Source organism: Lonchura striata, chromosome 37 (assembly GCF_046129695.1).
Source record: "Lonchura striata isolate bLonStr1 chromosome 37, bLonStr1.mat, whole genome shotgun sequence".
NCBI classification, from domain to species: Eukaryota; Metazoa; Chordata; class Aves; order Passeriformes; family Estrildidae; genus Lonchura; species Lonchura striata.
In genome coordinates, this window is record NC_134639.1 from 1,484,870 (window position 1) to 1,498,545 (window position 13,676).

Here is a 13,676-nt window from a genome sequence, read left to right on the forward strand (position 1 = left end):
TATAGTACAGTATAGCCCAGTATAAGAAAGTATAACCCAGTACAGCCCAGTATTTTCCCCGAAGGAACCAAAACCAGCTGGTTCAGTCTGAGGAAGGGGAAGAGGAACCAAGAGCAGCACGTGGCAGCAGGGGGACGGCGCGGCCTGGGCAAAGAGGCTTGGGTGTCCCAGGGGCCCCCCAGACTCCGGGAGTCTGCACCGAGGCGGGGTGACCCAGCTGTGTGGACTCGTAGCCCTGCCAGCCCCTCGGGGACCCCTAAATCCGTCTGGGCAGGGGCCTCCCCCACCAACGTCACTGGGAGGTGGTTGGGGCAGTGGTGACAAAAAGCGATACCCCAAACTTCCCATTTCTAACCCCAAAATCACCCAAAGCAGAGGCAGTGGCACGGTGGGAACTTGACGGGGAGCAGGGGGGTGCCCAAAATCCGTGGGGGGCAAGGGGTCCTTGGGGTGTGTGGAGGTTCTTTGGCCCTAGGGGAGGTCCCTGGGCTCTGGTGGGGGTCCCTGGAGTGTGTCTGCCTTGGCTGTGGATGGGGGTGGGGGGGTCCTCTGGGCCCTGACGGGAGTCCCTGGAGTATGTATGTGATTCCCTGGGGTGGGGATGAGGAGTCCTTGGACACAGAGTGGGAGTCCCGGTGTTCTGTTTGGGTCTCTGGGGTGTGGATCGGGGGTCACTGGGCCCTGAGTTGGGTCTTTGGGATGCTGGTGGGGTCTCTGGTTCACAAGGGGATCCCTAGGGTGGTGGGGATCCCTGAGTCCCCAAGTGTGGTCTCTGGGCCTTGAGCGTGGTCTCTGTGGTACCAAGGATATGCTTCCTCCTCCTCTCTCTCCCACTGCATCCAGGATCTCTGCAGGGTGAGTCAGGATGTGCACCCCGCTGCTGGTGACACTGGTGACACTGGTGGTGGTGCCTGCAGGGGTCTCTCCCTATGGCTTCCGCAACTGCATCCAGGCACCGCGGGACCCTGGTCTGTTCCGCTGCATCCAGCGCTTCCTGAGCACCGTGGGGGCTGCAGTGGGCGACCTCCCCTCCACTGCCACATTCCTCAACCTTTCTGTCAATATCTTGCGCCAGGTGCCCCCTGGTGCCTTTGCCCACCTGCCGCAGCTCTACACCCTTGATCTGACCCACAACCAGCTGGAACGCCTGGCCCCAGGGGCTTTCTGGGGGCTGTCAGCACTGGTGCACCTAGACCTGGCCCACAACAAGGTGTCAGTGCTGGCCACGGGTGTGTTCTCTGGGCTGGGAAATCTGAGCACGCTGCGGCTGGACCACAATCCGCTACAGAAAGTGGCCCCCGGAGCTTTCCAGCCACTGGCCGCACTCACCACGCTCTGGCTGCGGGATGGCCGGCTCCAAGCACTGGAGCCCGTGGCCATGGCTGTGGGGAATCTGACGCACCTAGACCTGCTTGACCTGTGTGTAAACATGCTGTCGACACTGGGCCCGGGGCTGCCACCCACGCTGAGGGTCTTGCACCTCTGCAACAACTCCCTGGGAGCTCTTTCAGGGGCCACCCCTGGGGTGATGCCCTCAGGGCTGCGTGAGCTTGACCTGTCCTACAACAACATTTCAGACCCTGCACCACTCGCTCACCTGTGCCTGAGCAACCTGACATACCTGCACCTGGCTGGGAACCCGCTGGACGTAGTGCAGCTGCTGCGTGTGCCTGGAATCTCCCCGCACCAGGTGGACGTGTCAGGGCTACAGGTAGGCACGAGCGGCCTGGAATACCTGTGCCAGCAGCTGAGAGGACAGCAGCTGCAGAGGCTGCAGCTGCAGCGCATGGGGCTCACAGCAATGCCCGATGGGGCTCTGGCCGAGTGTCCGGTGCTGGGTGCCCTGGATTTATCTGGCAACCGGCTGCGGCACCTGGGCTGCGTAGGGCGGCTGCTGAACCAGGCACAGTGCGCAGAGCTGAGCGAGCTGGTGGCTGAGCACAACTTGCTGCAGCGGCTGCCATCGTGCAACGGGTCCCCAGTTCTGCGGCAGCTGCACAACATGTCCCTGCGCTTCAACCGCATCCTGGTGGCTGGTGCGGGCGCTTTTGACAATGCACCGGTGCTGCGGCAGCTGCGGCTGGATGTGAATGGGCTGGCACGGCTGGACCGCGCAGCGCTGCGTGGACTCCACGACCTGCGGCACCTACGCCTTGACAACAACCTGCTCACTGACCTCCTGCCCGGCTCCTTTGCTGACCTGCACCAGCTGGGAGACCTCAACCTGCGCAACAACCGCGTGGCCGTGCTCTTCCCTGGCGCCTTCAAGGGGCTTGACCAGCTGCAGACGCTTGACCTGGGTGGGAACAACCTGCAGCACTTGGCAGCCAAGGCATTCCAGGGCCTCCCGCGGCTTTGCCGACTTTACCTGGACCGCAACCGGCTGCTGGAGGTGAGAGCGGCCGCGTTCCAGCCGGTGCAGCTGACGCTGGGTGTGCTGGACCTGCGTGCCAACGCGCTGCACTACCTGAGCCGACATCTGCAGCAGCTGCCGCCTTTCCGCTACCTGCATAACCTCTATGACCTGAATCTGCAGGCACAGCAGCCATATGGGATGCGTGTAGTCCCACAACGTTTCTTCCAGGGCCTCGGTGCCTTGCGCTCACTCTCTCTGGCACAGAACTCACTCTCGGCCATCCCTGACGATGCCTTCGATGACCTGGCACAGCTGCGGAACCTGACGCTGGCTGACAGCAATGGCGGGATGGGCCACCTGCCTGCCGGCATCTTCAAGAACCTGAGCCAGCTGCGCAGCCTGAACCTGGAGAGTGCAGGACTGCGCAGCCTTGGCCCCGAGGTCTTCGGCAACCTAACACGACTGCAGGAGCTGCACCTGGCCAAGAACGAGCTGCGTACATTGGATGTGACTCTGGCCACCCGCCTCCCCGCCCTGCGCTATCTGGACCTGCGCAAGTGCCCGCTGAGTTGCAGCTGTGCCAATGCCTGGCTGCCTGCCTGGCTGGAAGGTGGGCCCGTGCAGGTGGTCTACCTGTATAACTACACCTGCGGTGAGACGGGTGGGGCCTCCACGTACCTGCACTCCTTTGACACACGCGTGTGCTACCTGGACATGGGGCGGTACCTGTTTGCAGGGACAGCACCAGCCGTGCTGCTGCTGCTAGTGCTGCCACTGCTGTACCACCGTGGGTACTGGCGGTTGCGCTACCAGCTGTTCCTGCTGCACACGTGGGCACGTGGGCACTGGCGGCGGGAGCAGCGGCGCTACACCTACGACACCTTTGTGTCCTACAACTCTGGGGATGAGCGGTGGGTGCTGGAGGAGTTGGTGCCTGAACTGGAGTGCGGAGCCCTGCGGCTCTGCCTGCACCACCGTGACTTTCGCCCCGGCCGCGCCATAGTGGACAACATCGTGGACGCTGTGTACAACAGCCGGCACACAGTGTGCGTGGTGAGCCGCGGGTACCTGCGCAGCGAGTGGTGCTCACTGGAGATCCAGATGGCCAGCTATCACCTCTTTGATGAGCTGCGCGATGTCCTTGTCCTCATCTTCCTCGAGGACATCCCCGAGGCCGAGCTCTCGGCCTTCCACCGCATACGCCGTGTGCTGCTGCGGCGCACACACCTGCGCTGGCCCTCCGAGCTCCCTGCGCGGCCCCTCTTCTGGGCAAAGCTCAGGTGTGCCCTCAGTGCGGGGCAGGAGGAGGAGGACAGGGAGGAAGGGTGCCCTGACAGGACCAGAACCACTGTGGAGGTTCCCCTTCAGAAAAGCAGTTTTCTGCCCCAAAATCACTGGCTTTTCTCTTGGAATTATGCTCTGAACAGTGGGGATGAAGGTAACAAGAAGGAGGAGGAGGCAGAGGAGGAGGAGGTTGGGGAGGAGGAAAAAGGTTGCCAGGAGAGAAAGAAGCTGCTCTAGAGCGACCTCACCCTGGTGTAATGGGGATCCCCAGGGACATTCACAATCAAAAAAATGTGGTTTTGTCCCAAAATCCCTGGTTATCCTCTGAGAAATGTGCAGTTGGAACAATGGCAATAAGGAAAAGAGGGGGTAAGATGGACCTCAGTGTTCAGATGCAGCAAATGCTTCATCACTCAGTTGCTTTCCCCAGCAGGAGAGCCTGGGGACAATGGAATCAAGGGGCCATTGCTCCACTGCAAGGACTCTGGGAATTGAGGGAACAATTGTCACATTGTGGTGCCCATGGAGCCAAGGGTCCCTGGTGACACTGCAGGATCTTGTGTCACCAGGGCTCCATCATGACACTGCAGCACCAAGGAATTCATTGTGGCACCCAGAGGCCTCATGGAACCTTTTTTTTTGACCCACCAAATGGAGGTTGTCTTTACCGCTTCTTTTGCCATTAAGGTATTTATAAAAACATTTTTATTCTCCTTCACATAAGTGGCCTGGTTAAGTTGTAATTGAGCTTTTACCTCTCTATTTTGCTTTCTGCATGACCTAATAACATTCTTAAGCATGTCCTGAGTTTCCTGGTCCTCCCTCCCAAGGTACAGTCCCAGTGCCCCTCCAGTCCCTCCCAGTACAGCCCAGTTCATCCCCAGTACAGCCCAGTACAGCACCAGTGCCCCTCCAGGCCCTCCCAGCACAGCCCAGTCCCTCCCAATACGCCTGAGTTCATTCCCAGGCCCTCCCAGTTCCTCCCATGTCATCCACAATATGCCCCAGTGTTGCCCAGTCTTCCCCACAATGTTCCCTGTTTGTCCCAGTATCCCCCAGTTTCACTCCCAGTTTCACACCCAGTATGTCCCAGTGTGTCCCAGTGTACCCCTGCAGTCCATCCCAGTCCACCCAGATTCCCCCTCAGCATTCCTCATGTTCCCAGGCTGTCCCAGATCCCCACAGTATCACTCCCAGTATGTCCCAGTGTCTCCCACAGCATTCCCAGTGTTCCCCAGTATTCCCAGTCCTCCCCAGTGTTTCCAAGAACAGTTTAATTTCTCAGGACTGCCGTGGTAGCCAAACCCAGCAGTGGGGTCAGTGCAGTGCCCATGGCCACAGCTCCTTGCAGTGCCCAGTGCAGCTGGGGCTGATGATCCACCCTCACAGCTGGCCCAGGGCGGGTCTGGATGGTTTTGGTGGCACCTTGGGCTGGCACACGCCTGAGGAGGGTGTCTGTTTTCATGGGGAAACTCAGGAGTTTTAGATTGCTTCAAACATAGAAAAAGGGAAAGCCCCTCTTAGGCTGGGTGCAGCCAGCTCTGCGAGCACAGCAGGTCCCAGGTGAGTGAGGACAGACAGGATGGGCTGGGGCAATGTGGAGCAAGGTTGTCCACGCTGGGCCAGAGCTCAGGGCACAGCTTCTCTGAGCAGGCCAGAGCTCCTGAGGGGAGACTCTGGCTCAATATCAAACACAGAATGCTGCAATCACCTCTGATCTAAAGAGAAATGTAATAAAATACACCCTTTAAAATAGGAATGTGTATTTCTTACAAGCACTTTGAAATCTTTCTCCACAACTGGAATAGAAAAATTTTAATGACCCTCTCAGGGCTTTGGTGTTGTTTACATCAGACTCAGTCCCTGAATGTGTCTTCAAAAAACTTCTCAAGAACTCAAAATTAAAACTTCAGAGCTTCTTGAAGTTTTAATGGGTCCCATTGAGGGACAGGACTGAGAAAGTGTCCCCAGGTTCCAGTCAGAGCAGAACACTGGAGGCAGTGATGACAGCTGGGACAGGCAAGGGAAAGGTGTCTCTGGTGCTGAGCAAACCTGGATGTGTTTCAGGAATGCAAAGGGCCCAGGCCTGAGCCCCAGCCCCTGGCAAGGCAGATCCTGTCCCTCCCTCATTGCTCAGGGCTCTTCCCAGGATGAGCACTGGCATGTGGGGATGTGCAATGCCAAGGGCAGGACCATGGGGCGGCCCTGCCAGGCTGCTGAGCAGGGACAAGGAGGCACTGAGGCCCCAGGGCTGCAAGGGTCACTTGTCCCCTCGTGGCCTCAGGCCCAGGGCCAGCAGCCACGGCCAAAGGGCTGCACAGGTTGGCTCTGTCAGGGCCTTGCAGCTGCTGCACATCCCTGAGCCCTCTGCAGCCCAGGCTGTCCCACGGTGTCCCTGCCCTGCGCCTCTGTCCCTGCAGGCTGTTGTCACCCCTGGCTGCCCCACCTCGCTGGCCCCTTCCTTTGCTGGCAGCTCTGCCTCCTGCTGCCCCTGTCTGGCCACACAAAGCCTTGGGCTGATACCCAAAGGTTTAATTCCATTTTTACCCTGCCTGTGAACTTTCAGCACAGGAACAAGGCATGCAGGGACTGCTTTCCCAGCAGGGATGGCTGGAAGATAAGACATCTGGCTCAAGGGTGCAGTGACAGAGAAAACAAGGACTGAATCTGGGAACTTGGGGTGGGTTTAATGGAAATGGGTAAATTGTAATTGGCATTTAGGAACTTTATGGAAGCCACACACTGGTAAAATTACATGTCTGCATCAGATCAGGAGTTATCCCTCACTAGGCCTCAGGCCTGAATAAATTATACCCTCTGAAATAGCAAATTAGTGTTAAGGAGCCTCATTGTGATATTTCCGAGATTTGGTGACAGCGGGGCCTCACAGAACCCAGGACTCAGCTGTGACACTGCCCAAACTCATGGAACAAAGAGTCCATGGTGACACCGCGGAACCCCATGGAACCAAAATCCATTTTGGCACATTGGGGCCACATTGAACCAGTGGTCCATTGTGATAGTGCAGATCCAAGGAGATCATTGTGACACTGAGAAACCTCTGGGAACCATGAGCCATTGTGACACAGCGTGGCCACATGGAGCCAAGGGGCCACTGTGACACTGCAGATCCAGGGAGACCATTGTGACTGAGGAACCTCATGGAACCAAGAGTCCATTGTTCCACTGTGGGGCTCTGTGGAACCAAGGGGAGCACAGTGACATTGCGTGGCCTCATGGAACAATGGAGACTATCCTGACACTTTGGGACCCACTGGAACCAAGGGACCATTAGAGCATGGCAGGGCCTCATGGAATCAAGGGGACTACAGTGAACACTGTCGGGGTCCATGGGATGAAGGGTCCATTCTGACTCCGTGGGACAAAGGATGCTATTGTGACACTTTCGGGCATCATGGAACCAAAGGTCCCTTGTGACACAGCAGGGCCTCATGGAACCATGGAGGCCTTTTTGACACTTTGAGGCCTGTGAAACCAAAGGGCCATTGTGGCACTTCAGGGCCTCTTGGAGCCAAAGGGACCATAGTGACACTGTGGGGCTCAGTGAAACCAATGGTCTGTTGTGACACTGCAGGGCCAAATGGCATCATGGAGACCACTGTGACACTACTGACCCCATGGAACCAAGGGGCCATTGTGACACTACAAGGCCTCATGGAAGCAAGGGGCCATTGTGACACCATGGGGGCATGGCAGGCCAAGGGGCAATTGTCACACTGTGTGGCACCATGGAACCAAGGAGTCTATTGTGACACTCCAGGGCCTCATGGAACTCAGGAACCATGGAATTGTGCAGGACTTCATGGAACCAAAGGTCCATTGGGACATTGTGGGGCCTCATGGAATCCTGGAGGCCATCATGACACCTTGAGGCCTTGTTGAATCAAGGGGCTCTGCAGGGCCTCATGGAACCAAGGAGACCCTTCTGACACTGTGACTCCCCATGGAACCAAGGGTCCATTGTGATACTGCGGCACCAAGGAGATCCCTGTGACATTGCAAGGCCTGATGGAAGCAAGGGACCATTGTGACACTATGGAGCCCCATGGAAACAAGGGGCCAGTGTGACACATCTGGGCCTCATGGAACCAAGGATCCAATATGACACCACCATTGTGACACTGCAGGGCCCCATGGAAACAAGGGGCCGGTGTGACATTGCAGTGCCCCATGGAAACAAGAGACCAGTGTGACAAAGCTGCCAGGACAGACAGACAGGCATGGCCTTGGCCTCTGGTGGCTGCAGTTCATCAGCCTCCGAAACACTGGGGCTCCTTGGTTTCTACCTGTGGATAGCATTGTGACATGGTGGGGACCCTATGGATCCAAGGGACCATTGTGACACTGCGGGGCCTCGTGGCACCAAGGAAATCACTGTGGCACTGCTGGGCCACATGGTCCCAAGGGGCCAGTGTGAAGCAGCAGGGCTTGGTGGATCCAAGAGTCCATTGCAGGTATTTAAGTGTCTCGTGGAACCAAAGGGCTGTTGTGATCCTGTGGGGCATTGTGGATCCGTGGAGAGCATTGTGGCATTGCAAGGCCCCATGGAATCATGGAGACCATTGTGACACTTTGGGCCCATTGGAGCCAAAGGGCCATTGTGACCCTGCAGGGCCTCATGGAAGCGCAGGGCCGTTGGGACATTGAGAAGCAAGGAGAACATTGAGACATTACAGGGCCTGGTGGAACCAAGGGAACATGGAATGGGTCTGGCCGGTTGGGCCTCCCAGGGACCACCTGACAGGTCCAGCTGATCTTGGAATGCCTAGGGCTGCCTCTCATCAGCCCCTGGAGACCTGGAGCTTTGTGCCTTCCTTCCTACTAAAATGAACCATCCATCTTCCCAGGTGCCCATGGCCAAAATTGATACTCCTCCTGAAAAGTTCCCTATATGCAAGGGTTCTCCCAGACAAAAGTTGCCAGGACAGAGAGCTCTGGCTGGCCTTGGCCTCTGGTGGTCACCTCTTATCTCAAGGAAGCCCTGAAGAAAGTATTTGAATAGGTTTGACTACTGAGACATCATTGAGTCTCTTATCCGCTGAAAAACTCAGATGCTCTTCTGATCATATGTGTCTTTCTCACTGTGTGTTATGCATGGAATATTATTTTCAGCTAAAAAATAGTATTCTTCGTATTTTACCAGTGTTTTCAGACACAAACCAGCTTGTCTACATATGGATCCAGGTCACCTGTACAAGCAAACACAATGAAGAACACAGCAGGAATGACTTTTCTTTGGTCCCATCTGTCACATCTCTGGAGCTGGAGGTGCAGCCCCAGACCTTGGGAGGGCTCAAGGGCTCACCAGCTCAGCTCCCACACAGAGAACTTGCCGACCATGTTCTGCTGGCCTTGGCCCCTGCCCGCTCAGCCAGGCTGAGATGGACACTGATGGTTTCTGTGCCAGGCTCTCCCAGCCCAGCCCAGCTCCCTGCCAGCTCTGCCAGCTGCCCTGAGCTCTGGGCAGCACCAAGGGCCTCTCCCCAGCACAGCCCAGCCAGCTCTGGCCCCACAGCTCTGCTCAGCCCAGGCTGCTCTGGGCACTGCCCCACGGCCTCAGCCCCTGCCAAGGGCACAGCAGCAGCTGCAGCTCAGCCAGGACTCAGCCCCACCATGGGGGAAGGGGCTTGGCCAAGGCCAAAGGAGCTCCCTGGGTGTCCTGCTCCCCTCTGACTGAGGTGCTGAGAGCTCTGCAGCCCCTCCTGCCATCCCATCTGCCCAGGCCAGCACAAGAGCCCCGGCCCTGGGGCCCTCCAGAGCTGCTCCTGATCCAGGCCCAGGGCCCATCCCAGAGCTGGGGCAGCCCCAAAGCTGTGCCCATTTCTGCTCATTGCTGCTCCGATGGGCATGGATCCTCAGCACCTTGGAGGTTGGTGATGAACTTTACTACTCCAGAGGCCTCTTCTTTCTTGAGCTCTTCAGTGTAGAAATTCAGTGACAAAGGCTCATTCACATTTCTTCAAAACACCCAAGCAAGACAAGCCCATGGAAATAATTCAAGTCTTCAATTCTTCAGTGGTTAATTAGACAGATTGCACAAGTGTATTCAAAGTCAACCTACTATATTGAAAACAGTGCAGAGGGAATTGTTTTGTCCTGTTTACTTTTCCTATTTATACATTGATATCATCAATCCTCAGTTGATAAGGATTCCCAGTATTTCCTAATCCATTTTTAGTAGGTATGAAAATCAAGACACCTTGTTGCTGACAATCTGAAGAGGGTGCCACGGAGACCCAGTTGGAATAATGACACCCAAATCAATATGGCTTGATGTCATCCTCCTTTATTGTCTAATTTTTTCATGTTTTATGCCTTTATCGCCTTACATAATACAATAGCAAATTAACATTCATTGGTTAACATAATAAATGTAATCATATTATGTTAACCAATGAATATTTATTTGCTATTGTCACTTATTGATTGGCTGTTATTCTACAAGCATCTGATCAGGTTATAGTATGTGCCAGTTTTCATGTACTACTCAGCACCCAGCCTTGGCTATTGTGTTTGTACAAGGCCTATTGTCTTTCCAAGGATGTCCTAAGTACTTTAAAGTAACTAAAGTAACTCTGTAATATGCAGGCCAGGGTTGTCCAGCTCCTGCAAAGGAACAGCATCAAGGAGAGCACGTCCTTGTTCCATGAGAAATTCCTCAACACCCTGTGGATCCAAGGATCCTTTGTGATCCTCCAGATCCTCATGGAACCAAGGGTGCATTGAGGCACAGCCGGGCTTTGTGGCAAGCAAAGAAACCTCTGTAAAATGCAGGGTAACTCACAGAACCAAGGAGTCCATTGTTAGAGGATAAAACCTCTGGAACCAAGAGTCCATGGTGACAAAGTGGGGCCTCATGGAAACAAGGGGTCACTGCGACACAGTGGGACTGCATGGTAGGAATTGTCCATTATGACAATGTGGATCCACAGAGACCGTGGTGACACGAAGGAACCTCATGGATCCAAAGGGCCATTGTGATGCTGAAGAACTTCATGGAGCCCAGGGTCCATTATGACACAGTGGGCCCACATTGGAGGAGAGGAACCATTCTTGGCAGTACAGAAACTCATGGAACCAAGGGACATGGACTCATGGGACCATTGTGACACAGCAGGGCCACATGGAACCAAGGAGACCAGTGACATTTAGGAAGCTCATGGAACCAAGCGTCCATTGTGACACTGCAGAAACAAGGAGACCATGGCTGACACTATGGAAGCTCATGGAACCAAGCAGCCATTGTGACACTGCAAGGTGTCGTTGAACCGGGGAGACCATTGTGACCCTAGAAAACCTGATGGCACTAAGGGTTTATTGTGACACAGCAGGGTCCCATGGAACCAGTTGTCCATTGTGACAACGCAGATCCGAGGAGACCATGGTGACACTATGGAAGCTCATGGAACCATGGGTCCATTGTGATAAAACAAGGCCTCATGGAACCAAGGAGATCATTGTGACATCATGGAATCTCATGGAACCAAGGATCCATTATTAGAATCCAGAGCCATGGAGACCATTGTGACACCATAGAACCTAGTAGACCCAAGTAGATCATTGTGACATCATGGAATCTCATGGAACCAGGGTTCCATTGTTACAGTCCAGAACCAAGGAGAGCATTGTGACATTGTGGAACCTCGTGGAACCAAGGGTCCATTGTTACAGACCAGAACAAAAGAGAATTGTGATATCGTGGAACACTGTAGAAGCAAGGGTTCATTGTTATACTCCAGAGCCATGGAGACCATTGTGGCATTAGGAAACTCATGGAACCAAGGTCCATCGTTACAGTCCAGACTCAAGGAGACCATTGTGACAACGTGGAACCTAGTGGAACCAAGGGTCTGTTGTTACAGTCCAGAACCATGAAGACCATTGTGATATCATGGTACCTCGTGGAACCGAGGGTCCATTGTTGCAGTCTGGATCAAGGAGATCATTGTGACATCATGGAATCTCATGAAACCAAGGGTCCATTGTTACAGTGTGGAACCAAGGAGATCATTGTGACATCATGGAACCTCGTGGAACCAAGGGTCTCCAGAATCAGGGACACCACTGTGACCGCACAGAATCTCGCAGAATCAAGATTCCATTGCTATGCAGTGGGGCTTCATGGAACCAAGGAACCACTGTGACACTGCAGGGCTGCATGGAACCAATGGTCCATAGAGATACTGCTTATCCAAGGAGACCATGGTGATGCTGTGGAACCTCACGGAATCAGGGGGCCATAATGACACAGCAGAATCCCTTGGAATCATGGCAACCATGTTACGCTGTGGAACCTCATGGAAACAAGAGGCCATTATGTCATTGTGTGGTCTCATTGAAACAAAGGACATGGCTGATGGGACAGAGGCTCCTGGAAACTATGGGACATTGTGACACTGCAGGGCCTCATGGAACCTAGGAGACCACTGTGACACTGAGAACCTTCTGGAACCAAGCAGCTATTTTCACCTTAAAGAACCAAGGAGACCATTTCTGACAGCACAAACCTCATGGAACTGAGGGGCTGTTGGTATACAGCTGTCAGAACCCTGGCCTGGTTCAGGGGTTCCATGTGGTGGTAAAGTCTCTCCTCCAACCCGTGCTTTTAAAGAAAACTCTCAGCCTCTTGTTGTTCAGTCTCAAGGCAGTTTATTGTTAGTTATCTAAAAGATTGTCTTCTCTGGCTACTGCGGTTTGGTCAGCAGCTCAGGCAGAGGCACACACCTCTGACATCCTCTCTGACCACTGTCTTCTTCTTCTCTCTCCCCCACCCAGGGCTGCTGCTATCTTTTACATGATACATTACATGATACATGTTTACAGTTTTTCCCCAATACCTACTACCTATATTAAATGGTGCTTTTCTAATCTGAACCAATCCATAAGTGCCAACATCATCAAGAACATGGAGGTAAGGAAGAAGAAAGAGGAGGAACAGGACTGGCCTACATTCCTCCATCTTAAAACATCTGACCCCCCATGTACAAAGTAAAAACCCCACTGTACAGGTGTTAAAACCCCCTTGTACAATACTAAAAATTCTTCCCTCTGCTTGGTAACTACTTCTACTATAATATCTAAACTTTTGTGACTGCTAGTTCCACCTTCAAAGTTGGTAAATCATTCCAAATGTCTCAAACTCAAAATCACAGCTGTTTGCAGCTGCCTGCCAGGGTCGCAAATGCCTCCGACCAGGGCCTGGAACCTCCAAAAACGTCTGAGGGACATTTTGAGTTCCAGCATCTTTCCTTCCTGTTTGAACCAGAAACACCTGTTTTGCCACTTTGTTCATGGCCCGTGTATTGCACAAAAAATGCATGGCAGAACAAGCAGAAGAACTAGAAGCCCTATAAAAATATAAAATGCTATTTTCAAAAGCTCCCTTCGCAATGGTGAGAGATTAAAGAAGTTAATTAAATCATCCCACCAGGATCTTGTAACTTCTTTCGATTTGGTGATGCTGCTTTGTATTTTCTTTATATTTTCATGGATAGATTTTGAGTAATCAGACAAGTTCATGCAGCACATCCCCTCAAATTCTTCACACCCATGCCCATGTGACAGCAACAAATAATCAATTGCCGCCCTGTTCTGAAGTGTTGCTTGTCTTGCACTGCTGATATCTGTTAACATGTCGCTCAGTGCAGATGAAATGGCTCGAGTGTGTTTACTCCACCAACATGCCATGTGATCCAATTGTGTGAAGGCCACCCCTGATGCTGTTTGGGGTGAGAAAATTGCTACTGCAATTCTCCAAGCCGCGTCCCAGGTATAAACTTCATCATCACAATTTGGACTATATTGCTCAAGGGATCTTTTTTCCCCTGTGTGTCTGCTCCCTTAAAATTTCTAAATCAGGTGTTATCAATGAGAGTTCCCCAATGCTGCATGGGCCGCCCTTGATTTTTGCAGGGATAGCAGGCCAAAATCTGTCCCCACAGAATAAAAACACTCCCTTTGGTAAAAAGCTGGATGCTGTAGGGATGGTTTGCTCATCATTTTGGTGTAATTACAC

The 13,676-nt window shown here is 53.7% G+C and overlaps 1 protein-coding gene across 1 annotated transcript; it reads left to right on the top strand.

Moving 5' to 3' along the window:
• Positions 1–369: 369 nt before the first annotated feature.
• On the top strand, positions 370–13,365 carry LOC144247989 (uncharacterized; the record flags this gene model as incomplete). Its single annotated transcript, XM_077789792.1, has 3 exons — positions 370–388; positions 918–3,794; positions 13,304–13,365. Coding segments are annotated over 3 exons (2,958 nt in total), but the record flags the coding sequence as incomplete, so codon positions are not given.
• Positions 13,366–13,676: the final 311 nt, after the last annotated feature.